Below are 22923 nucleotides of genomic sequence, written 5' to 3' on the forward strand. Positions count from 1 at the left end.
TTCGTTTGGATCTAGTAATAACACTGTGCTGGCCTGAGGACCCGAAGATGAGACTCGAAGTAATAAGGGGGGTAACTGAATAAAATAGCAAAACCCTAAAGACCCCCACCGTATAAACGACCCAACCCACACCCCCTGCGCCGCCGCCATTCAGCGCCGCTTGCGTTTCCTCCTCTCCGCTTCCAAGATGTCGAAGCGAGGTAAATTTCCTGCTCCTTTTCTGAATGGATCGTATGCTCGATGCTTTGCTGTTTGTATTGTTGTAGTTTCATATGCTGGTTAGATTCTTCGATTTGATGGTTTGCTATTCTGATGCATGAATCGTTTGTAAGGGAGTATATCGTCTGATGGCGGCAGATCGGTTTGGGATTAGTTATTTTTCTTTCACAAATTCTTGGTGTTGATGAAATGATCATGATTCAAATACTTGGATCTGATGTTTGACGTTAAGCTTTATATCTTAGATGTCACTCGTTGGTTTAGGATTGTTAAATCTCTGTACTGGCGTGCAGCTCTGAGCTTGTAACAGATCACTTTCTTTCTTGTCATTAGATTCACTATGAGATTGAATGATGCTTTCTATGTTTTGATGATGATGTTTAGATGGCTGTGATGGAAAGCCTTATCTAATGCATAGCTGTTAAATGTTTAGCTGCTGGCAATCCTTCTATGAGAAGAGCTTTAGAAATGTTCTGTTTCAATGTTCAATCTGCCCTAGCTATAAATATATGAGAGATTTGTTTCCGGTCCAATGTATTCTCTACTTGACCTTAAGTGGAGCGTCTGAGTTGTGACATGCCACATTATAAGTGTTGGTGTTTGTACATTTCATTGTTTGCTCAGGTTGCTCCTATGAGTTGCAAATCAAATGAGAGCTTCATCTAAACAGACTATGGGAATGTCGTGTATTTAATTCAACATAACCGTGCTTTATATTTCACTTTGATTAATCTAAACTTAGGAACTTAGTTTACAACTGATGTACCAGAGTTCTGTTGTCTAAATGTGTGCTTGCTGGTGTCTTTTGAACTGCAGGACGTGGAGGTTCTGCTGGTAACAAGTTCCGGATGTCACTGGGTCTACCAGTGGCAGCCACTGTGAACTGTGCTGATAACACTGGAGCAAAGAACCTGTACATCATTTCAGTGAAGGGAATCAAAGGGCGCCTTAACAGGCTTCCTTCAGCCTGTGTTGGTGACATGGTTATGGCAACTGTGAAGAAGGGAAAGCCTGACCTCAGGAAGAAGGTGATGCCAGCTGTCATTGTGAGGCAGCGCAAGCCATGGCGCCGAAAGGATGGTGTCTACATGTACTTTGAAGGTACATCTCTTATGATGAGTGGGTGATTGACTTTGCAAGGATTTAATTGTTTTAGCTAAACTGACTATAGTTCTCTTGAATATGTGACTTCTTTTCGTTTTGTTTTTCTTTAGAATCTGCAGTCTACGGAGCTAACATTGTACTTTGCTATCACTATTCATATTGATCAGCACACTATATTTGTTCTCTGCAATACATTATTCTGGGAAGTTATGATAGGAAACTTGATATTCTCCAGAAATAACCTTAGCACACTATATCAATATCTGGTAGTGTTGTTTCGTTACATAAAGAGTGACCTTCCAGTTTGGTCATTTGTCAGGAGGAAGCATAGATATGACTTGGCCAGCATTAAGCAGCATTGTGCATTCTTCTGACGTGCAGTGTTACCTGTCTCCTGGCACATGTTAAAGTATTCGTGGCACAATATCCAGCACTTTGCATTTGCTCAGATACTAGCGCCCTATTTACACTAGACAATTTCTGCAAGTAATGTTACATTAGGGTCCTATTGATACTAGCGCCTCCTGTCCTAATATGATTTGCGGTTGCTTTGAGTTGTATGTTTTTTTTTTTTTGCTTTCCTTCACATTATCTGAGTGAACTGGACTCTTGGACCTCAGGTTCATCAACATTTTATATTTACATGCTGCTGTTTGCACCATTTAGCTTTTATAAGATCATGCTGATAAGTCATAGTTAATGTTCTGATGTTCTGTTTATGCGATATTTCAGACAATGCTGGAGTGATTGTGAACCCAAAGGGAGAGATGAAAGGTACACACTGAAACTCCCTTTATTTTTGTATGCATAACTAATCTGCATTAGGATTAGTTGTAAGTTGTTCCAGAATATTACCAATGTTTAAAGTTATGCTAATTCATGTTTGCTCAGAACGATCAGAATGATATGTATTTCCTGGTGCAGGTTCTGCTATCACTGGACCCATCGGAAAGGAGTGTGCTGATCTGTGGCCCAGGATTGCTAGTGCGGCAAATGCGATTGTCTAATGGAAGCAGCTAGTTGAAGTTCAATCAATAGCATTTCCTTGTGTTCAAGAAGTGAGCGAGAGTTCTTAGCTAGATGAGCTTTTGTTTCCCTGGATGGTGTTTGTGTTGCCGGATCGTTTTCCCTATTAGCTTTGAAGTCGCTATATCGATAAGAACCTTTTACTTAGCCTGACGTTCGGCAGAGTTCAATGTTTACATGTTCTGATGTCGCGTGCTGTTTCATTGATATTGCATTGCACCGTGCAGCAATCAGTGAGTTCTTTTGCTCGTTGCTATCGCCGCCGGATGATTGTCAGCCAACCCATGCTTGTAAAATGTTTTGGGTTAGAAACGCTTTAAAATCCTGCAACCTCTCTTTAGCTTGTACTAAGCTTCCGTTTGGATTCAAGTGCTAATAGACGAAAGTATTAAACTTTAGCACTAGCTCATCCAAACGGAAGGTAATAGAATGGACTGAACTTTAGCTAAGATTTAAAAAATTTAGCATGTACATGAATGCTAACACATGCTAAAAATTTAGTATTTAACTTTAGCTCATCCAAATAGGGCAAGTGCCATTCCGCCATATCATATCACTCTACCGGGCCCAGGCTGATACCCATTCTCAAGCAATAGCAGACAAAATTGGGTCCGGCCCATCCCAGCTTCGTTTCTCAGCGGAGGAAGGGGACGAGGTGGAGAGCCCTTCATCTATCTCTCCGGCGGCGAAGCAAATCAGCCATGTGGGCCACACCACCTCAGCCGTTTCCCCTCCAACTCCGGCGACCACCAGGTCCGCCGCCTCGTCTCTTCCTCACTCGCCATCGCAGCAGCCGCCTCAACCGCATCGCCGCCTCACAGGATCCCCTCGCCGCCCTCTCCAACCTGCTGTGGGGGCGCGCGCTGCCCCCGGCGCAGCTCGTCCTCGCCGTCCGCCACGGCTGGACCGCCGCGTGGCAGCTCCTCATGCGGCAGCTCGCGCCCTCGGACCCGGAGACCGGAGCCTTCACCCGCACGCCGTCCCGCTTCCCCGCCGTCGTAGGGACGCCCAGCTCCCGGCTCCACCTCTACGTGGGCCTCCCCTGCCCCTGGGCCCACCGCGCCCTCGTCGTCCGCGCGCTCCTCGGCCTCGAGGCCCGCCTCCCGGTCTCCGTCGCCGTCCCGGGTGACGACGGGGCGTGGTCCTTCACGCCGGACAGCCCCGACGGGCTCTACGGGAAGCGCAAGCTCCGGGAGGTGTACGCCGTGCGGAGCGGCGGGTTCGAGGGCAGGGCGTCGGTGCCGATGCTCTGGGACGCCGAGCGCCGCGAGGTGGTGTGCAACGAGAGCATCGAGATCATCAAGTTCCTCTGCGGCCTTGCAAACGCCGACGGCGGCGGCCTCGACCTCTGGCCGCCGGAGCTGCGCCAGGACATCGATCGCTGGTACGGCGTCATCTACCCGAGCGTCAACAACGGCGTCTACAGGTACAGCAAATTTTCTGCAGCATTTCCCTGATCAAGTTATCGATTTTAGCAGCTGAATTCTATGATCCCAACTGGCAACGACGCAGGTGTGGATTTGCGCAGAGCCAGGAGGCGTACGACGCCGCGGCGAGCGAGCTGTTCGGCGCGCTGGACAGGCTTGAGGCCCACCTCGCCGGCGCTCGCTACCTGTGCGGGGACAGGCTCACGCTGGCCGACGTGTGCCTCTTCACGACGCTGATCCGATTCGACCTCGTGTACAACACGCTGTTCCGGTGCACCAGGCGGAAGCTGGCCGAGTACCCCAGCCTCCACGCCTACACGCGCGACATCTACCAGATGCCCAAGGTCGCCGAGACGTGCGACATGGAGGCTATCATGGCAGGATACTTCAAGACCCTCTTCCCCCTCAACCCCGGCGGGATCCAGCCCCTCCCGCCGGCGAGCTGCGACAGCGAGTCGCTCTTGAGGCCGCACGGTAGGGAGGCCTTGTCCTCTGCTGCTGGCACGCCGCTTCAAGCAGCTGGTGTTTCTTAATTCAGGTTATCAACATTGAACAATGCTTCTGAAGAACGGCAGAAAAGAGTTTACACGTGCTGTACCGTTTACTGATGCTTCACAGGATCAAATCACATCAGTAGTAGCTGCAATTTGCATATCCTTCTTTCGACAAGAAATCAAATATGTTCTCAAAACGTCATCGTGTTTTCTTGTCATCTTTATGATCCAGTTCTTATAGATAAAGATAGAATCCGTCCTGTTCAGTTCCCCAACTGTGAATTTCCATACTACTTACAAATCCCTGGTGTATATGGCACACCTATATGGATGGACATCCAAACTTTGTAAAGCAACTCATGAGTTATGTAAAAAGCTGATTTATCAATTAACGGCAACTAATTGCTCGTTACAATGTGAGTTGATTGTGCTATTTCCCCAAAGATGTTTCATAACTGTGTGCAAACCGAGACATATTTGATTTATCAGCCAGTACATGATATTATATCCATAATCCCTAGTTCACAATGATTGGTATTTGGAACATCATATGGCACTGGCTGATAAGTAAAAGTGAGCATCATATTGTCGTGAATGAGAATGCCATCAATATATAACACTTGCTTCTGAATATTTTCTATTTAACCCAAACTAAAAAAGATGCAAACTCTCTAAAATTCCACAAAGTAACATTTGATTTAAGTGGTCAGTCCCTTTTATTTCATGGACTTTGTCCGTAACCCCTTTTATTTTTTTATTTCAAATGAAATTTCCACAACTTCTCAACATGCCTGATCCAGATGTTATCTGGAGCTAGCCATCCACAGCCCATACATGTTGATTACGAAGAAGTCATATAACCACATGATAGTAAAAACCTGCATCAAAGCCACATGTTCGAAAGCTGATACATTGTATGATGGGTTGCCTATATTTATGATATATGTTACAAGATTAAAAAGAACTGTATGTCAAATTACCTCCAAACACCACTATCATCACAAGGGTGTGTGACTGCCTTCAGCTTCTGTAAACAACTTGTGTTCTGTAATGTACTCAATTACTTCATCACAAGTAAGATACTTTATTGACAGGCATCTTCTTATGCAGTCTCTGAAATTTAACCATACACAGATGTGTCTCAATATTCGAAAAACTATTATTCATATGAATAGCATAAAATTATCCACAAACCAATGTCTGTAAGACTGATACCTTACTCTGGATGAACTGATTTGATTTGGCACAATCTCATCGACCGGAATGATGTTATCCTGAAAAGGAGTTAACAAATGAGCACCAACAACATCAGTAAAGAAGTTTTACAGATCCCATTTTAAAATCCTCAGACTACAAATTTGCACCTTGTATTCTTGCAGTATATCACTTCCGGCTATCAAATTGCCAATATCTTTTCCTTCCCTGTGTATACATATGACACCGAAGTCCCTGCATATAGTTCTGACCTGGAAACAAAAGTCGGTGTCATCAAAGTAGGTTGATATAGAATGAAAACTGAAGTGAAACTAAACCGAGCATCATAAGTTTGTAAAAAAGTTGCAAAAGGTTTTTTGTTGTTGTTAGCAAAGTTCAAGATGTCTACCTGTTCTGGGATCCAAACTCCCGGAGTGCTGAATGACTCAAGCAAGTCAGAACCACATAAAAGCATTACCTTCAGGCTGCCTGAAAGAAAATTCTTTCTCACTACACACTGATTGTAATTATGGAAAAAAATGAGGAGATGAGGTGCTATGTTGGAGCAAACAATCCTCACTATATATACTTTGATCGGCTAAACCATCCTTGCACAAAGAGTTCCGAATTCTCGAGAGGACAGTTAAAGTGCGCTGATAACCTTTCTGCATGGCCTATGAAGTACAAGGCATTACCATGTATGAGTTGTTGCCATATCAAAATTACAAATATCTACGTTAGACATGGCAAAACCCAAGGAAACTTATGAGTGAGAGCATGTAAGATCAAATTACCTCCCAAGGATCAACCATCACGAAAGATGAGCTTTTGCACGCAAGTTCACAAAAACGAACCCGGTGAGCAGCCGGTAAGAGGTCCTAAACAACTTTAAATCTGAACTCAATTAAAAGAGCAGCAATTATCAGTTTCATATGCTTTTTGCAAAGCTATAATAAATACCTTCTTCTTATACGCATCATTCACTGGAGAGATGTAGCCACCTAACACATGATACCCTCGCTGCTGAAGTTCATCCTTTGCCAGTTCTACAGGAAACAGGGAGAAGAAAAGTTTCACTGCTCGATCCCAATCAGAAGCTTAAGGGGTACCAAAGCAATCGATACTTGATAGGCAGCAGAAATTCGATCTTTGAAGCTTACCAAACATGCGCAGGTGCATGTATGTGGGAGGATTGAAGCTCCCGGTGGCCACGAGCACGACGCCGCCCTGGGTTCCTCCGTCACTGCCGCATCAGAGAATTCGGGAATCAGATGACAGCCGAGTCCATCCATCACGCGATCGAAACAAACTAAGGCCAGATTTTCGTTACCTTCTCGGTTCAATGGATAGCTTGTCCCTCGGGAGAGGCACCTCCACTCCCACCTCCTCCATCGCCGGCGCAAGGGTCGCAGGCGGCGCTCGCCGTGTGATGCGGCTTTGGGAGGAGAATCTCGTCGCTTTGTCGGCACCGATGGGCAAGGGCCATGGGCCAGGGCCTGTTAGTCACGGAACAAAAGGCCCATGAAGAAAGCATACTGGCATTAGGCCCATCTAAGGCCCACAATGCGGACTAACCCTTCCGGCTGCTCTATAAAAGCTCGCCCCCTCCGCTCGCTAGGGTTTCGGTGAGTTCTTCTCCTCCTCGGCGGCGGCGGCTAGCGAAGAAGGCGACGGCGAAATGGTGAGAGATCGCATCACTAGCTCTCATGGGCGCACCCTCGAGCTCTCGCATGGATCAGATGCGCTAATCGATCGATTGTTGTTGAATGCAGGGCAAGGGTACGGGGAGCTTCGGCAAGCGCCGGAACAAGACGCACACGCTGTGCGTGCGCTGCGGCCGCCGTAGCTTTCACCTGCAGAAGAGCACCTGCTCCTCATGTGGCTACCCCGCGGCCCGCATCCGCAAGTGTAAGATCCCTTCTCTGGTTCAGTTTTTATTGGTCTGCAGTGGCCCGTTGTTGCTTGTGCCCGGGATTTGCCAGTGCGAGAGTGCTTCATTTTGATTGATATACGTTTGGGATGTGTGCTATTTGACGAAACTGAATGCTAATTTCATGGTTATAGTGCTGGATGTGCCTTGATCTTTCAGTAATTAGTTATTTGTTTGTGGTTTGTTAGTGTCCTATAAAAGCAGGTATACGCCCATACCAATTTGAACCTTCATGTTTCTCGCCTGTATGCCCAAGCTGCCTGCCTTTTGGCACAAGACTGATAATGGATATGACTTATCGTCTTCATGCTTGTGTTGTCACATAAAACTTGCCTAACTAGTGGTACTGAGCTCTAGGTCTGTGGACGTATGTTATCCTTGTATATTTCCTTTCAAGGAATTGTGTTATTCAGTTATGGCTCTAACTCAGCTACGACTGTTTCTTCTCTACTAGTAGAAGTTTCTTTTGTTTTTTATGATTTTTCCAAGTTGTGACATATGTTAAATATTTTTTATGCTCGTGGAGTGGGCACATCTCAGTAGCTACAACGTTATTAGTTGCTCTCCGAAGACCTAGTAAATTAGGTTATATTCACATGTTTTGCTATCTTTTTGCAATTTTCTCTGAAATTTCATGTAATTACCTGATTCTGTTATTTTGATTCTTCCAAAAAAATCAGATAACTGGAGCATAAAGGCTATTAGGAGGAAGACTACTGGCACAGGGAGGATGAGGTACCTTCGCCACGTGCCCCGGAGGTTCAAGAGCAACTTCAGAGAGGGTAAATCCTTGCTCACCTATTGTTACGCTGTGTGATCTGTTGATTATTATTGTACTATAAACTAGCTCTGTGCAAAAAGACCCATTGATTATTATTGTACTAAACTAGCTCTGTGCAAAAACTTACCAGGAACTGAGGCCGTGTCAAGGAAGAAGGGAGCTGCTTCTGGCGCCAACTAAGTGTGTGTTCTCCACTTATGCTAGGCAGGACCGTGGGTCAATGAATCTAGTGTTTTTGTTGCTTTACTTCTATGTTCCTAAATTGAGAGGCAAACGATGCTTATCTATGTTATTTCATATCCTGGATGTTAATCCTTACTGTTTCGAATGTCGAATCATGCCATGTGTTGTTAGTTGTCACCCTATTTACAGAATTAACTCTACATCTGCCTGCGTGATGTTGTGTTATGTTTACTGCTATGATTTCTGTGACTCCGATGATGAATGGTGGTGCATGATTCTGTTGTTTGAGAAGTTGAGAATGCGCATTTGCAATGGTCATTCTGTGTCTGTAAAAAGTTTGTCTGATGTACATCTTTGAATTGTTACATTACATTGATGGTAATGTTGATACGTGGGCATGGCCATCGCGTTCTTGTGCTCTGGTTTATCATCATTCAGGATTTCAGGCTGCGCGGGGCTGTTCGCCTTGTTTCTGTTACTCACGGTGTTGAAACCAGTGCAACTCAATTGCTTTGTTAGCGAGGGTACTTGCGTTGTTGGTAACAGTTGAAAGGAAATCCCATCTGGAACGCGCCAAATTTGTTCGCAGCAGCGTTGGTGCCAGCTCTGGCGCACCCTAATCTTGCCTTCATTTCTTTGACGTCCTACTACAACTACCCCTGCTCTTAACCGACTTTGTCTCGAGCTTCCAAATTTTTATCATTGCCCTGTCTCATTCAACGCCTCCATCTCCAGCCAGCCGGCGCAATGTCGGCGGGCGGAGGACACGGCAATGACTCCCTGAGGTCACCGCCGCTCCACCTGCTGGAGGTCACGGTCATCTCGGCGCAGGACCTGCACCGGCGCCGCCTCAGCCGCCGGGTGCGCACGTACGCCGTGGCGTGGGCGGACGAGGCGCACAAGCTGCGCACGGACGTGGACCGCACCGACGGCGCCGTGCCCACGTGGAACGACCGGTTCCTGTTCCGCGTCGACGACGCGTTCCTGCGCTCCGACATGGCCACGGTCACCGTGGAGGTGCGCGGCGCCCGGAGCCTGGGCGGCGACTCTGTGCTCGGCCTCACGCGCATCGTGGTGAGCACGTTCGTGCGCCCCGGCCGCCGCGGCCGGCAGGTGGCGGCGCTGCTGCTCCGGCGGCCGCGCTCGCTCCGGCCGCAGGGCATTGTCAACGTGGCCGTGGCGCTGCTGGACGCCACTCGCGCGCGCACCGTGCCGCTCTACGACGCCCCCAGCTCGCCCGACGCGTTCGCCGTCCGGGACCTCGTGATGACGAGGCCGGCGTCGCTGTGCAAGATCGCCGAGTGCAGCGAGGAGCCGGAAGTCGACGAGGACCAAAGCAACCTGGCGTTCATCGACCACTACGGGAACCTGGAACCCAAGGGCGCCGCCGTGGAGCAGAGGAAGCTCGAGCAGAAACTCGAGAAGTGGAAGGCCGATCTGTCGCCGGGCCCCAAGGAAGGCAGACGCGGCGGCGCCCGGAGATGGGGTCGGGGCTTGTGCTTCCGCGGCAGCGGCGAGTGGGATAGGTAACATAGCACTGATGCATGGGACAGGATGCATGCTCGTTTTTACCGAAAAAAGTCTTTGATTTGTTCAAATTTTTAAGGTTTTATTACCACAGTTTTTGGACTTCAGTTTCTATCTAGTATTATATGTAAAAAAAACTTCAAAAAATAAAGAGGGCTCGCGTGCTTGTTCTTGTGTACTCCGTATGTTGCTCTCGGTGTGTTTTAATTATGGCCGTGTTTGGTTTTTTCCACGCACGTTTTTCGAGAAGAGAATCTCGCATGCATGGAGTATTAAATGAAGTCTATTTGCAAAACTTTTTTAGGGATGTGTGTAACTTTTCGAGACGAATCTAATGACGGTAATTAATTGCTGATCTACTACATTGATGCTACAGTAACCATCCTCTAATCACGCGGTCAAAGGCCTCATTAGATTCGTCTCGCGATTTACACGGGGGTTGTGAAGGTGGTTTTGTAATTAGACTTCATTTGATACTCTAAATTAGCGGTCAAACGTGCTACAATAATTCTACGAAATCTACCCAAACACGGCCTATATTAGCGGAGCTGGCGATGATAAAAAAATAAAGATGACAGGATGTGGCTACCATCTTAGGGGCCGTTTAGTTCCCGAAATTTTTTAGCCAAAAATTTTTTGTCTCCCCTTTGAACACATGCATGAAATATTAAATATAGTTAAACAATAAAACTAATGGTACAGTTTGGATGTACACGATGAGATGAATTTTTTGAGCCTAATTAATATGTGATTAGCCATAAGTGCTACAGTAACCCACATGAGCTAATGATGTGATCAAAGGCCTCAAAAGATTTGTTTCGCGGTTTCCAAGCGAGTTCTGAAATTAGTTTTTAATTAGTGCTCGAAAATCCCTCCCGACATCTGGTCAAACAATCGATGTGACCTTTGAATTAAAAATTTTCACTAACTAAACACCCCTCCGACATCTGATCAAACAATCGATCGGACCTTTGAACTAAAAATTTTCACTAACTAAACACCCCTTAGCAAACCTGACAAAAGGCCGCCGCCGGGGCAAGAACACCTGAACTCGACGTCCTCAGCGAGGCCGCGGTCTTCCCGGGCGGCGCCGGGGCGCTCGCTGGATGAAGCTCGGAGCAGCGCATCGCGCCGGGGAATGGCGGTCAGGCGCGCGAGGACCGTGGAAATATCTCGCACTCGCTGCCGGCAACTGGTCTGGGAGAGAAGGCGGCGGCGGATCGCCGAGGAAAGGGGAGAACCAAAGGATCTGCCGGACCGCGTGATCATGGCGACGAACCGCGCCGGCGGCCGGCGGGCAGGAGCCACGCTGGGCCTCCTGGGCCGCGACCTCGAGTTCCGCATCAATCCTCTGCTCTCCTTCCTCGTGATGTGATGAGGAACAAAGGCCGCCGCCGGAGCCGAGGCTGAGCACGACGTCATCAGCTAGCCCACCGCCTTCCCGGGCGTCTCCGGGGCGCTCACTGGATGAAGCTCGGAGCAGCGCATCGCGCGGGGAACGGCGATCAGGCGCGCGAGGACGATGGACTCCGCCCTCTTTGCCGGCAACCAGTCAGGTCGATCTTAGCCATACGAGGCCGATCTGACGACCAGGAGAGGCCAAGGGGTGGACGGTATTTCATTTACCGTCCACCCCGGACCATAGGTGAAATACCGTCCGCCCGATGTCCGGCGTTCCTCGTCGCGCGCGGCTTACGGAGGCGCCCGAAGCGCCGCCGGTTACCATTCTGCGCGCCCGGCGACCGGATCAACACGTTCCCACAGTTGCTCCAGCGCGGCGTGTGGGTGCCGGTGAGGTTTCTGATGGGAATCCCTGCCCGCCTAACGGGTCCATGGCTTCATGCCGTCCGTCGCCTGGCGCAGGGCGCCACCGGCGCACGCGTTTGCGTGGCGCGGGAAGGGGACGCTCGAGCTCTGCGACGATGACGGCAACGGAGCCTGGAAGCACACGGGTCACGGGTGGGACTGGGAGTCGCTCCGACGAGGCCGCCGGAGCGACGGTCGGGGCCGTCTGGTGCAGGGTGTCGCGCGCGCGCGATGGGTGTCCGAGGAGATGATGGATGGGAGGCGTTCGAGATGCGGGCGGACGTGCGCAGCTCCGCTGCATGGGCGCGCAGGACGGTCAGCGGCGGCTCCTGCTTCTGCTGATTGACCATGTAGTCGCGGGTTCGCTGTCGCCGCGATGGTGCTGCAGGAGAAGGCCGCGGGTGTCGAGGAGGAGGAGGTCGCTGAGGGACAGTTGCTAGTAGCAAGAGCAGCTGGACACAGGATAAAGATGGGGTCGTCCAGGCCTGCTCGGACGACGGTGGCTAGCTCGTCGGAGGCGCCGAGCACCACCATCACCAAGCTGTACTTTGGGGAACCTGTCGTACAACTGCGACAGCGTGCAGCTTGCCGGCATTGTGTAGGAGTAGGAGCAGCCCGGAGATGGAGGTACGCATGCTGTTCACTCATCAAGTGCCCAAATGCGCACCAAGCTGCGGTATCTACTTCTGTGAAAATTTAGAGGCCGGCCTAACAATCTTTGCCTGTGCATCAACCGGCGGATGTCCACATACTATAGTAAAATACCTTCACGATTATTATTACATTGTAGCCGTGTTGATATCTCAATCTTGTTGTTAAGTAAAATCGAGTGGCCGTGTTGATGTCCTATTTCAACTAGGCGGGTGTTCTTGTTTTTTATTGTTGTGCCCAATCAGGACGTTGTCTCTCCTTTTTAATATAATTGGCTCTGCATGGTTTGTTTAAAAAAGGATTATTAGATTGTCCAATTATTTTACTAGGACATTTCATTTCATGTTGCAGTATAAGCCAAAGGCTTGTTATTGCTGAAGAAGTGAACAATAGCGTCATTTGAGAATTGTTTCTACAACAAAACTCAGTGCATGCATCGTATGCGGATAATGTCCATCAAATTTGTTTCAGTTTACGCGGACTGTCAAGTAACTGATTACATTCTTGAAGTGATCTGCAAACTATTCGGACACAAAGTTTCTATTCATTGAAATTCAACGGCAACTCGCCCCTCGCGTCGCCCCCGCTAGGCGACCGAGGGGCCTTCCACGCCGCCGCTCCCAGCAACCCCCGGCCGCCTTCCGGCACCCTCGCCGTCGCCCGAGCTGGCCTTCGGAAGTCCGTTGGTCGGCAAGGAAGGCGACGGCGGGGCAAATCGGCTTGTGGAGTCCCCAGCGTCGGGGCGGGCCGGCATCCGGGGGCCACGGCCGTCTTGACGGCTGGTGCGGGCGGCTCGCGGCGGCGCCGGCATGGTGGCCGAATCCGGCACCGGCGAGCGCGGATCCGGTGTCCCGGCGTCTGGATTCGCCGACGGGAGGTGGGGGCGTCGGCCGGCGCTCTTGGTGATCTGCGGGTCTGTGCGACGAGAGGCGCGCCGGCGTCGCGGTGTCCGCGCGTTGCGGGCCGGCTGCGCGGTGTCCTCGCGTCGGCGGACCGGCGGCGGGCTGGAGGCGTGGCGCGGTGGCCGCCCAATGCGGCGTCCACGAGGCTGTCGCCGTTCGCAGTCTCCGGCTGACCTTGCGTCTGCTTAACTGCGCGCGGAGGGCCACGGCGGGGGCTACGCCCCGACGTTCGGCCAGCTCGTGGTCGGGGTGGAGTTGCGCCCGCTGGGAGGAGCTGATGCGTGGACGTGGGGTGCCGACGGGGCGACCAGCGGCGATGTGCGGCGGGCTGCGGAGCATCGGCGTTTTGGCCTCTGTGGCTGCGGACGGGGCAGCGCGGTGGTGCGAGTTGGACGTGATGCATCGCGGCTTGGTGGCGCCGCCGGCCTCGGGAAGACTTCCATGGTTTGGCCGGAGTGTGGGCGTGCAACTAGGGATGGGATTTTCAGGTGAAAGTCTCGCAGGTTCATGCTGGCGGCGATGACGATGGCATCCGAGAGTGTCATTCTTCCTGTTGGGGGGTGTCATCTTGGAGCCCATCCCTTCTGCGCGAATTCTTCTAGGTGAAAACCTTGTCCACTTGTTGGACGGGCGACGGCGACGCCTCTGGCATCGTTACCTTCTTGGAGGCGTCGCTGGTAGAGACCCATTTCGGGCAGATGGTGGAAGGTTTGCCGGTGGCTTGGCATGGTGGCTCAGTGTAGGTGGTGAGCTCGAAGGGGGTTGCTGAGCTCATGCGGCGGTGACCAAAATCTTGTTGACGGTCGGGGGTCGTCACATGGATGTTGGTTTTGGTCTGCTTGCAGCGGACTATGGCGGCTGGCGTTGCTTGGCAACTATCAGTGCGGCATAGGACTGCGTCGGAGGGCGGCGCTTGCAGCACCAACATCGTGGGGCGGCTTGGCTTGCAGCGGACTGCGGCGGATTGCTCAGCCTTGCTTAGCGACTCCGGTGTGGTACATCGTCGAAAGACGGCGCAAGCGACAACTCGGTCTGCTAGTATGGTGGTGGTGGCTGTTGCGTGGGTGGTGTAACGCGGTGCGGTCGCCCGGCGGATGCGGTTTGGCGGTTTGAGAGGGATCTTGGAACACGGGGCAACACTATTAATCATCCTGACAACGATTTAAGGAACAGATCTGCGATACGGAGTACTGTTGCGGACGTGGCGAGGCCCCCGCGTGCGGTGTCTTCTGCGAGGCGACGAGAGCGAGGAGGAGGTCCAAAGGCGGGTGTGGCTAGGCCCCTGTGCGTTGTGTCATCGCGGTTGTGACGGCGAGGCAGTCTGCGAGAGGTCCATATTTGGTGGTTTTCACTCTGTCGGATGGTGTATGGTGGGGCAGCGGCACTATGGCGACAGGTCCCGCATGGTGGTGGCCTACTCGGTGTGGTGCGGTCCGGTTTCCTCGACTTCTTTCGACGTGGAATCGTGTTTCGACAGCGACTTTCTGGGCAGGAGAAGGTTTGTAGTCGCGGCATCTTGGCTTGCTCGGGCGCTGTGCCCTGCAGTTTTTGAGTTTTACCCGTGTTGATGTCTCGATCCAACCGGGCGAGAGTTGAGGTGTGGAGAGTTGAGCTGCGGTGTCTCCTGTGTTGACGTCCCAATCCAACCGGGTGAGTCTTTTTTTTTCTTATTTTTCTGCCTATGGTTTCTCATAACTGCAGTCTTGTATTTTTTTTCTACTATATCAATAAAAATTCGCAGCTTCGTTGAAAAAAAATTCAACGGCAACCATGCATAGACAGAGACACATGAGGAAAGAAAAACACATCGCAAACGGAGAGCCACATGTGTTGTGTGACATGTCCGGATCTCGTTGGCGGCGCCAGGACCAGGAGCCACCCCCACATCCTGCACCGGACACCTCCGCGCCACTCAGTAGTCAGTCCCCACGCCAGAGCGACAGGAGGATTCTGGCACCATGGCCATCTCCACCGCCTGCAGCATCCGCCTCCACGCCGCCCCTCCCGCTCGCGGCCGCGGCAGCGTCGTCGCCTCCGCCGTGCGGTTCGACAGGCGCTCGGCCGTCCTGCTCCTGCTGTCCGCGGCTGCGACAGCTCCTCCGGCGAACGCTGCGGGCATCGGGTTCTTCGGCATCCGCAAGAAGCTGGAGCGGGCGGAGGAGGCAGCGGCAGAGGCCGTGCGGGAGGCGGAGGAGGCAGCGGTGGAGGCCGCGGCGGTCGGAGGGGAGGCAGTGAAGGATGCGGTGGTAGAGGCGGAGAAGGAGGCGGTCGAGGTTGCAGGCGAGGGCCTGCAGCTGGTGGCCGGCGCGGAGCTCGCCGGGGACGGTCTGGTGCAGGCCGCGGTGGTCGCCGGCGCCGAGGCGCTCGGGGTTGTCGTGGGCCTGTCCGTGGTCAATGGCATCCTCAAGCCCGAAGCTTGAGAATGTGAGTGTTGGGCCTTGTAGTTTAGGCCCAAGGAAGTATTTGGGCCCAGTGTTGCATTTGCTGACGATTTTATGATACGAAATTGCCACACCTATTCCTGCATTCCCCTTCTTCAAATAATAAGGCTTCCAGATGTTGGAGCGGCTCAAAGTTATCATGACAAAAGTGGCATCAATTTTTTTTTTGAAAACCAAAAGTGGCATAATTTTTAATCAGAAAGATTCAACAATAGCATGAATGCCCTTTCTCCTCCTATGGCGAAAGGATTGATGAACACCTGTCCCCTCAAGTTGGCAATTCACGATGCCACCCTAATGAATTTTATATCGGTGTCTCTAAGAGTGCTATGAAAACATTTAATTAATTATCGAAACGGTTCTTCCAGGGCACTTTTTTTCTTTTGTTTTTTTGGCCACGCGTGAGAAATACCATACTGCTAACAGTGACCCGTTGGATGAGATTTTTTTTTTTTTTGGAATCGATTGTACTCCTATATATGGGATATATTTTTGGTCTCGTGTTTGTTTGCCCATCCAGAAGATCCCTCGGGCTTCCATTGGAAGGGAAGAGATAGCGTGGGCCCAACCGGAAGAACTAGACTATTCGGCCCGAAAAATATATCAGAAACTATAGCAAATGAAAAACAAGGAAAACAGGGGACTAAAACGAAACACACACGCTGCCGTTTCGAATGGCCACGGCCGTCCTCCGCCGCCCACTCCTCGCAGCGCTCCTTCCCGCCGCCACCGGCGCTGCCGGACCCTCCCGGTTCCATATCCGGAGACGTCGGTCCCAGCATCCTGTTCTCGCCGTGTCTTCCGACTCCTCCAAGCCCGTAGCCTCCACATCGTCCTCTTCTGCCGGCGGCGACAACCCCGACGAGGAGCCGCCTGTTCGGCCGCTCCTCCAGGAACTCGCGGTAAGAAGACGTCCTCATCTATCCTTTTTCGTATCCGAATCTTCAAAATTTCAGCTTTCCAATTGTTTCCATCCGCTGTCTGATTGCAGGACTGCTTGGTTCTTCCGCCCAAGTTCCTCTCTCAGCTCCCCCGTGACCTTCGTCTCGACGTAAGCGGCTACTTTGGCTCATCATGTAGTTTCAGCATAAGGCAAAATGATAAAATCCATTGATAATTTTATGCACTACGGGAAATATTATTGTTAGCACAGAAAGAATTTCAGTAGATTGTCATTGTATCATAACAGTTAGTTACACTTTTTTAAGATTATATAACAGTCTATTTCACTGAAATGCTAATATCTAGTAGTACAAAGCACGCTTGCTCAAACTGTTTCAACTACCTGTTTTCTTTTCTTCAAGCTCAATGGTGCCGCGTTTGATCTCTCCAATGGACCAGTTCTTGATGAGGTGGGCACTAAAAAACTCAGTGAATTGGATGTACTGAAGGTTTTAGTGCAACCACTAACCACACTAACAATGCTTATATAATCATTTCTGCTGGGAGATAGTGTGGCCAAGAGGTTGGTGATCTGCTCCTGAACCTGGCAAAAGCATGGGAGTTGGCTGACACATCAACATCAAATAACCTTGCCAAGCAGCTGCCATCAATGGAGCCTTACTTGACGCGCAGTGCTAAATCAGGCATGAACTGCATCCATATGATGTTGTAACTTGTCAAAACTCGCGTCCGATGCAATTTGCATTCTTGATTGAAGGCTATGTTCCTTGCTATTTGCTGTACATACTGTAGCATTTGGCAAGCGGCTCGTGTCAGCTGGAAGGAAATTTCAGTCTATGGGGCAGTACGGCCAGGGAGAACTCAAGAAGGTTAGTTACTTGCTCACGCTCTTACCATGCTTCTATTTGTTATTGTAGGTCATGTTATTCCTGGCTAACTACCTGATGAACTGGGATCAAATGCCGAATTGGTCCCACAGAAGCATTGTTTTTTTTTTAAAAAAAAAGTAGACTCCAACATGACAACAATATCTACAAAGCGGACATATTAACGACAGATCATACCTCTGAATATTTTTTCCCTCGAAATCATTGTGATGGTGCTTTAGCAAAGCATTATTTCTTTTTCTGTGTCATTGCTAATTTACCCTGTATTGGACACTATCAAAGATTGAACCACGAGGTCGAGGCATGTGAAAATGTAATATTCATCTCTAGTACTTATGTAGATTGCTGAAACAATGATCAAGAATGGTAAGCTACTATCGACACGCCCAGTAGTTCAATCTGATGTTCAGGCTATGAAAGAAAAAAGAAAGCTGAAGGTAAGAACCTTGATAAACTTTAATAATCCTTAAGTGACCTTTGAGCATAGCTTAATTATCACCCCTTCCTCTGGCTAGTTTGGAGAACTCGAGTTCGAACTGACAGCTGAGAAGGCCAATATTGGTGCTGCAGTAGGAGCGGTTTTCGGGTAACATTCAGACTAGCCCAGCATTTCTTATGTTGAAAGTACAACTTGGAGTTCACTAGAGTTATATTGGTAAAAAATTCATGTTTACCTGTGTAGCCAGTTGGATGATAGGTGGTTCGACATAATATTAATGTTTCTCTTTCATGTGGTGATGTATTATATGATGACATGATTATCTGTCAAAGATTCTCCTATGTTATCTGAAGTTAGTCATCACCATGTGTAATGGATAGTTTAGATGCATCCCCTGATTTTGGACACACGCACATCACACAACAATATTTTTTTTATCTATTTTGTTCTTACCGTATTTATCTAAAGAACTCAGCCCCACATACTTTGCATTATCATTGGAACGACCTACTGGCTTGTTTAGTGCATCTCTCATATTAGAAAGTAAATCACATCTGACATTTGTTTTTTTTTTGTTGTCCAGATTTATCTCATGGCAACTAGCACAAGGCGTGCAAGGCATTCCGGACAGTACGATGCAGTACGCAAATGACAATGCCTTGCAGCTGGCCAAGGTAAAATAAATAAAAAATAAAAAATAGCAACCTGCTGACTACAAGTTCCTTGAGTTTTTCAGTTCTGTTCGACCCTCCAGCTAACTGCTCCCATCCCATTTTCTTCTAATACAGTCGCTCAAGGTTGCCCTGCTTGTTCTTGTCTACACTTCTACCGGCCTATCGTTATTTACAGCTCTGGGGCTGCTGTTGCTAGCCCAGCAGATAAACTCCGACAACAAGTCAGAGTAGCTGGCAATTTTTTTTAAAAAATATGGATGCCTTTGTATGCTCGAATGCGGCAACATTGTGGCATGTGACACTGGACCGTGCATGTATGATGTAGTATCACTCTATTCAATTTTCTGTACACAAGAAACAAACATCAGTTATTGTGAGTTCGAATAATCTGAGGGTCAGGCCAATAGAATAATTTGGATCTTTTGTTTGGAATTTGGGAGCAAAATTGCTCCATGGAATCTCGGGACTGATCTGTCTTTGGCGCTGCTACATGCGCATAATTTGGAAAGCCCAAATCCAGGTGGGCCCGGCCCAGTTAATCCTCCACTGCTCCGCCGGCCGCTCTTCTTCTCCCCTCCCTATTATCCCCGGCCACATCCTCCGCTGCGCCTCTCCAGTCTTTACTGCTCCCATCCATCGCATCTACCACCCAAACCCAAGCAATGGCTTCCTCCACCCAGGGTCAGGTCATCACCTGCAAAGGTAACCTGATTGATCTTGTCTTGCTCTAGGTTTTTCGCATCGGCGGTGGTAGCGTGCCAGTGTCGTTTGCTCCTCCTACAATGTTTGATTTGATCTGGCGTGGGGAGATTTAACGGCTGCTGCGTGTGTGCAGCGGCGGTGGCGTACGAGCCGAACAAGCCGCTCGTGATCGAGGACGTGCAGGTGGCGCCGCCGCAGGCCGGCGAGGTCCGCATCAAAATCTTCTCCACCGCGCTCTGCCACACCGACCACTACACCTGGAGTGGAAAGGTTTGTCTTCGTCCCCCGCAATCCACACTCATGTTTTTTTTACTTCCAATCTAGGGTTCCTGGAATTCTGTTTACTGTTCATTCACGCTGGTAGGAGTGGTAACCATAGTGGCAAACTGGCAATTCTGAAATAATGTTATAAAAAATATAGAGATCAATTTTGGAAATAACTGGCAAACTGTTCACTCTGTTTACTGTCCTTTTTGACCCTACTGTTACTCCAACTGAGAGTAACCTTTGGGAAAAGATTATTTTCCAGAATGCTGAACCGGATTGGTGTTGAATAGATGCATGCTGCATATTCTAGGAGATTTGTGATCATGTCAGAACTGTATTAATAACCTGCATTTGCTATGCAGGACCCTGAGGGTCTCTTCCCCTGCATTCTTGGCCACGAAGCTGCTGGGTAAGCATACTGATATGTTTCGGATTCATACACAACTATGTATAAATAGTTGGGATGTGATGGGCATCTTTTCTTTTTCTTATGTCATTAGAGTTGTTGAAAGTGTCGGTGAAGGAGTAACTGATGTGCAGCCTGGGGATCATGTCATTCCATGTTACCAAGCAGAATGCAAGGAATGCAAGTTTTGTAAGAGCGGAAAAACCAACCTCTGCGGTAAGGTTCGTAGTGCCACAGGGGCAGGTGTCATGATGAATGATCTCAAGAGCAGGTTCTCAGTAAATGGAAAGCCCATTTACCATTTCATGGGAACATCAACATTCAGCCAGTACACTGTTGTGCACGATGTAAGTGTTGCAAAGATCAACCCACAGGCACCTCTAGATAAAGTCTGCCTGCTTGGCTGTGGTGTTTCTACCGGTATGTTCTTGTATCCTAATAATGGCTAATTCAGGCTACATATTTATCCATTCACACACTGCAAAGTTTTGAGGATTCCTTGATCCGCTCAGGATAGTTTCCCTGCCTCACAGGTTGTTTAGCTTCATGCTAAGTAACTTTGCATGCAGTTATATATTTGTGTTCATCAATGTCATGCTGCATATTTTTGTTACTAGCAATGCATTTTTTTTTCTTCCTTGTTGACACCTGAAATTTAATAGTCAGCATAGTTTTTTTTTCTTAACGTAGTTTTCATCAAGTTATCCCTGATTTTGATCTCAAACAGAAACTCACATGTCATTTGTGTATGTGATGATGCAAATCCCTGTTCTTATTTTGTGAAATGGATTAATTATAAATAATCATAATGTTGTTACATTGTTTGAATTACTGGCAACATATTGAGCAATTTTATATACTTTTCAGTATACTACTTTTTTACCAGTAATAATTATTAATGAATATTTAGTTTGTCTATATTAACGAAGTACAATCATCCAGGTCTTGGAGCAGTATGGAATACTGCAAAGGTTGAAGCTGGCTCTATTGTTGCTGTTTTTGGCCTTGGCACAGTTGGACTTGCAGTAAGTTTCTCGTGTTGGTTCATGCTCATAAACCTGAGTTGGTGAATAGGATTGTCTTCTGAGCATTCCATTTTAGGTTGCTGAGGGTGCAAAAGCAGCTGGTGCTTCTCGGATTATTGGCATTGACATTGATAGTAAAAAGTTTGACGTTGGTATGGTTTATTCTTGTGATAATTATCATCAAACCTTTTTTTCTCCTGTCATGTTTTTTTTTATCAACTACCAACTGGTGAAATGAGCAATTCAAATTCCTGTGTTTTCAAGGCATTGAGATTTTAGAGTGTTTTTCTCATGTGCAACTTGTGGAATCTATTATTAAATTCTGCTGCTTGATACAAATGGGGAGTGTCCACCTTTGTCTCATGTGCAATAGAAAATCTCGGTTATGTTTTGTATTGCTATATTCGATAATTTCTACCATGTAAACAGTAATATCTACCAGCAGCCAATAGAAGTTTGAAGACATTTTGTTCATAAAGTGCAGGGAAACTTTGATTCATCGCTGTCTACAGTTACTGAATCTTACAGTGACTTGTGAGATTTGATAGAATGACACGTATTGATTCTGAGCCTGATTTTCATTGTCTTATGTTGCATTCCCAATGGTCAAAGGTGCATGCTGAGGACATTGTCAATGCTCAAAATAATCCACAAGTGCAAATGTATTCTTTCAAAGTTCGAACTTGATGTGCTGTACTAGTTACCTATATTATTAATCATTGCTTTTCAGTAAAGGGTGTGCGGTTGTGATGGTTGAGCTATCATTTATATAGACTATGTATTCATTATTTTACACCACTTGTCTATACCTACCAAATATGTCTTAATTGCTACTTCCACTGTGCCTGTTGCAGCAAAGAACTTTGGAGTTACAGAATTCGTGAACCCAAAAGACCATGACAAACCGATACAACAGGTCTTAATTGATCTTACAGATGGTGGTGTGGATTACAGTTTTGAATGCATTGGAAATGTATCTGTTATGAGGGCTGCACTGGAATGCTGCCACAAGGTAAGCATTCTCGTTGCAATATCTGATTTTTTTCTTGTTTATCAGCCATTTGAAGTGAAATATCCTTTTTTTTCCACTGACCTTAGTTTTGTGCGCTCATCTGTAGGGCTGGGGAACCTCTGTCATCGTTGGTGTTGCTGCTTCTGGTCAGGAGATTGCCACACGGCCATTCCAGCTTGTGACTGGCCGTGTCTGGAAGGGAACAGCTTTCGGCGGCTTCAAGAGCCGAAGCCAGGTCCCATGGCTTGTTGAGAAGTACTTGAAAAAGGTATTACACTACATTGAAGTCCCGAACACTTGCTGGATTAAGTGCTGCATGAGTTTTTTGTTCTCCCGTCACCAAATTTGTGCAATGTTATCCGCAGGAAATCAAGGTGGACGAGTACATTACCCACAACATGACCCTAGCTGACATCAACGAGGCGTTCCACCTGCTGCACGAAGGTGGTTGCCTGCGCTGCGTGCTGACAGTGCAGGATTGAGTTTCTAAGCGAAGCAGTTTGCATCATGTTGGGTTTGTAATCTAGATTGTGTCGTTGGTACTAGAACTCTTTTCCCTCGTTTAGCCTGGAACCTGGATACCCTCTGAACCCACTGTTACAATAATGTGTTCTGTTGGATGCCCTGGTGATGGTTTCTGCTGTGTTCTACTATGTCGACTTGTATCTCAGTTGCAAACGTGCTGTTTCTGAAATATTTTTTGCTTGTCAATTTTCCTTGAATTAATAATTGATCTTTATTCAGCGTTGCTCATTTTATCGTCTGTAGACAATGTGAGATGTAAACCACGGATAGTCACCTACTCCCTCTATTTCAAATTATATATAGGCTGTTTTAGCTATTTTACATGCACAGATTATGCTATATGCATAGACATAGGCTATATATGTACGTACATAGAAAAACTATGCATCTTCATTTGC

At 48.4% G+C, this 22923-nt stretch overlaps 7 protein-coding genes and 1 non-coding gene across 11 annotated transcripts; 7 read left to right on the forward strand and 1 right to left on the reverse strand.

Moving 5' to 3' along the window:
* The first annotated feature begins 61 nt into the window (after positions 1-61).
* Positions 62-2535, forward strand: LOC120657590 (60S ribosomal protein L23). Its single transcript, XM_039935944.1, has 4 exons — positions 62-200; positions 1036-1320; positions 2056-2097; positions 2248-2535. The coding sequence occupies exons 1-4, from the start codon at positions 188-190 to the stop codon at positions 2328-2330; spliced, it is 423 nt and encodes a 140-aa protein (XP_039791878.1). The 5' UTR covers positions 62-187; the 3' UTR covers positions 2331-2535.
* On the forward strand, positions 1595-1728 carry LOC120657897. The gene has a single exon (XR_005668429.1). It is a non-coding gene; the product is annotated as a small nucleolar RNA snoR137 (small nucleolar RNA).
* Positions 2536-2925: 390 nt separating the features above from the next.
* On the forward strand, positions 2926-4682 carry LOC120657587 (glutathionyl-hydroquinone reductase PcpF). The gene is made up of 2 exons (XM_039935938.1): positions 2926-3775; positions 3862-4682. Exons 1-2 carry the CDS (start codon positions 3051-3053, stop codon positions 4307-4309), a joined length of 1173 nt encoding a protein of 390 aa, XP_039791872.1. The 5' UTR covers positions 2926-3050; the 3' UTR covers positions 4310-4682.
* Positions 4683-4728: 46 nt separating this feature from the next.
* LOC120657588 (nicotinamide/nicotinic acid mononucleotide adenylyltransferase-like) lies at positions 4729-6955 on the reverse strand. 3 transcript variants are annotated; one of them, XM_039935939.1, is made up of 10 exons: positions 6795-6955; positions 6625-6707; positions 6425-6510; positions 6259-6342; positions 6045-6138; positions 5874-5953; positions 5635-5736; positions 5486-5544; positions 5251-5383; positions 4729-5148 (listed from the first exon to the last, which is right to left on the reverse strand). In XM_039935939.1, exons 1-9 carry the CDS (start codon positions 6854-6856, stop codon positions 5269-5271), a joined length of 765 nt encoding a protein of 254 aa, XP_039791873.1. In that variant the 5' UTR covers positions 6857-6955; the 3' UTR covers positions 4729-5148; positions 5251-5268. The 3 variants fall into 3 exon arrangements, with proteins under 3 accessions (XP_039791873.1, XP_039791876.1, XP_039791875.1); XM_039935942.1 differs by having other exon boundaries at positions 6054-6138; positions 6795-6954; XM_039935941.1 differs by having other exon boundaries at positions 4835-5174.
* A 44-nt stretch (positions 6956-6999) lies between these two features.
* Positions 7000-8589, forward strand: LOC120657591 (60S ribosomal protein L37-3-like). Its single transcript, XM_039935945.1, has 4 exons — positions 7000-7145; positions 7237-7372; positions 8075-8176; positions 8306-8589. Exons 1-4 carry the CDS (start codon positions 7143-7145, stop codon positions 8353-8355), a joined length of 291 nt encoding a protein of 96 aa, XP_039791879.1. The 5' UTR covers positions 7000-7142; the 3' UTR covers positions 8356-8589.
* A 516-nt stretch (positions 8590-9105) lies between these two features.
* Positions 9106-10064, forward strand: LOC120653777. Its single transcript, XM_039931448.1, has one exon. The coding sequence runs from the start codon at positions 9106-9108 to the stop codon at positions 9886-9888; it is 783 nt and encodes a 260-aa protein (XP_039787382.1). The 3' UTR covers positions 9889-10064.
* Positions 10065-15103: 5039 nt separating this feature from the next.
* Positions 15104-15818, forward strand: LOC120657595. Its single transcript, XM_039935949.1, has one exon. It carries the CDS (start codon positions 15203-15205, stop codon positions 15662-15664), a length of 462 nt encoding a protein of 153 aa, XP_039791883.1. The 5' UTR covers positions 15104-15202; the 3' UTR covers positions 15665-15818.
* Positions 15819-16296: 478 nt separating this feature from the next.
* On the forward strand, positions 16297-22752 carry LOC120657593 (alcohol dehydrogenase class-3-like). 2 transcript variants are annotated; one of them, XM_039935947.1, is made up of 16 exons: positions 16306-16587; positions 16677-16736; positions 16990-17037; positions 17139-17457; positions 17817-17912; positions 17991-18061; positions 18498-18588; positions 18703-19290; positions 19424-19560; positions 19920-19966; positions 20058-20383; positions 20906-20988; positions 21065-21140; positions 21843-22000; positions 22107-22268; positions 22366-22752. In XM_039935947.1, the coding sequence occupies exons 8-16, from the start codon at positions 19251-19253 to the stop codon at positions 22480-22482; spliced, it is 1146 nt and encodes a 381-aa protein (XP_039791881.1). In that variant the 5' UTR covers positions 16306-16587; positions 16677-16736; positions 16990-17037; positions 17139-17457; positions 17817-17912; positions 17991-18061; positions 18498-18588; positions 18703-19250; the 3' UTR covers positions 22483-22752. The 2 variants fall into 2 exon arrangements, with proteins under 2 accessions (XP_039791882.1, XP_039791881.1); XM_039935948.1 differs by lacking the exons at positions 19424-19560; positions 19920-19966; positions 20058-20383; ... (3 more) ...; positions 22107-22268; positions 22366-22752 and having other exon boundaries at positions 16297-16587; positions 17139-17271; positions 17381-17457; positions 18703-19009.
* The last annotated feature ends 171 nt before the right edge of the window (positions 22753-22923 follow it).

Source organism: Panicum virgatum, chromosome 1N (genome assembly GCF_016808335.1).
Source record: "Panicum virgatum strain AP13 chromosome 1N, P.virgatum_v5, whole genome shotgun sequence".
In the NCBI taxonomy this organism is placed as follows: Eukaryota; Viridiplantae; Streptophyta; class Magnoliopsida; order Poales; family Poaceae; genus Panicum; species Panicum virgatum.

Excerpts from the sequence above, each read along its gene's own strand:
- LOC120657595 (XM_039935949.1), top strand. The coding sequence starts at position 15,203 with ATGGCCATCTCCACCGCCTGCAGCATCCGCCTCCACGCCGCCCCTCCC.
- LOC120657588 (XM_039935939.1), bottom strand. The coding sequence starts at position 6,856 with ATGGAGGAGGTGGGAGTGGAGGTGCCTCTCCCGAGGGACAAGCTATCC. Across the intron at positions 6,708-6,794 it reads CTATCCATTGAACCGAGAAG|TGACGGAGGAACCCAGGGCG; the intron begins GTAACGAAAATC and ends CTGATGCGGCAG. Across the intron at positions 6,343-6,424 it reads ATGATGCGTATAAGAAGAAG|GACCTCTTACCGGCTGCTCA; the intron begins GTATTTATTATA and ends AAAGTTGTTTAG.
- LOC120657591 (XM_039935945.1), top strand. Across the intron at positions 7,373-8,074 it reads CGCGGCCCGCATCCGCAAGT|ATAACTGGAGCATAAAGGCT; the intron begins GTAAGATCCCTT and ends CAAAAAAATCAG. Across the intron at positions 8,177-8,305 it reads CAAGAGCAACTTCAGAGAGG|GAACTGAGGCCGTGTCAAGG; the intron begins GTAAATCCTTGC and ends AAAACTTACCAG.
- LOC120657590 (XM_039935944.1), top strand. Across the intron at positions 1,321-2,055 it reads TGTCTACATGTACTTTGAAG|ACAATGCTGGAGTGATTGTG; the intron begins GTACATCTCTTA and ends GCGATATTTCAG. Across the intron at positions 2,098-2,247 it reads CCCAAAGGGAGAGATGAAAG|GTTCTGCTATCACTGGACCC; the intron begins GTACACACTGAA and ends TTCCTGGTGCAG.
- LOC120653777 (XM_039931448.1), top strand. The coding sequence starts at position 9,106 with ATGTCGGCGGGCGGAGGACACGGCAATGACTCCCTGAGGTCACCGCCG.
- LOC120657587 (XM_039935938.1), top strand. The coding sequence starts at position 3,051 with ATGTGGGCCACACCACCTCAGCCGTTTCCCCTCCAACTCCGGCGACCA. Across the intron at positions 3,776-3,861 it reads GTCAACAACGGCGTCTACAG|GTGTGGATTTGCGCAGAGCC; the intron begins GTACAGCAAATT and ends GCAACGACGCAG.
- LOC120657593 (XM_039935947.1), top strand. The coding sequence starts at position 19,251 with ATGGCTTCCTCCACCCAGGGTCAGGTCATCACCTGCAAAG. Across the intron at positions 20,384-20,905 it reads TGGCTGTGGTGTTTCTACCG|GTCTTGGAGCAGTATGGAAT; the intron begins GTATGTTCTTGT and ends ACAATCATCCAG. Across the intron at positions 22,001-22,106 it reads CACTGGAATGCTGCCACAAG|GGCTGGGGAACCTCTGTCAT; the intron begins GTAAGCATTCTC and ends GCTCATCTGTAG.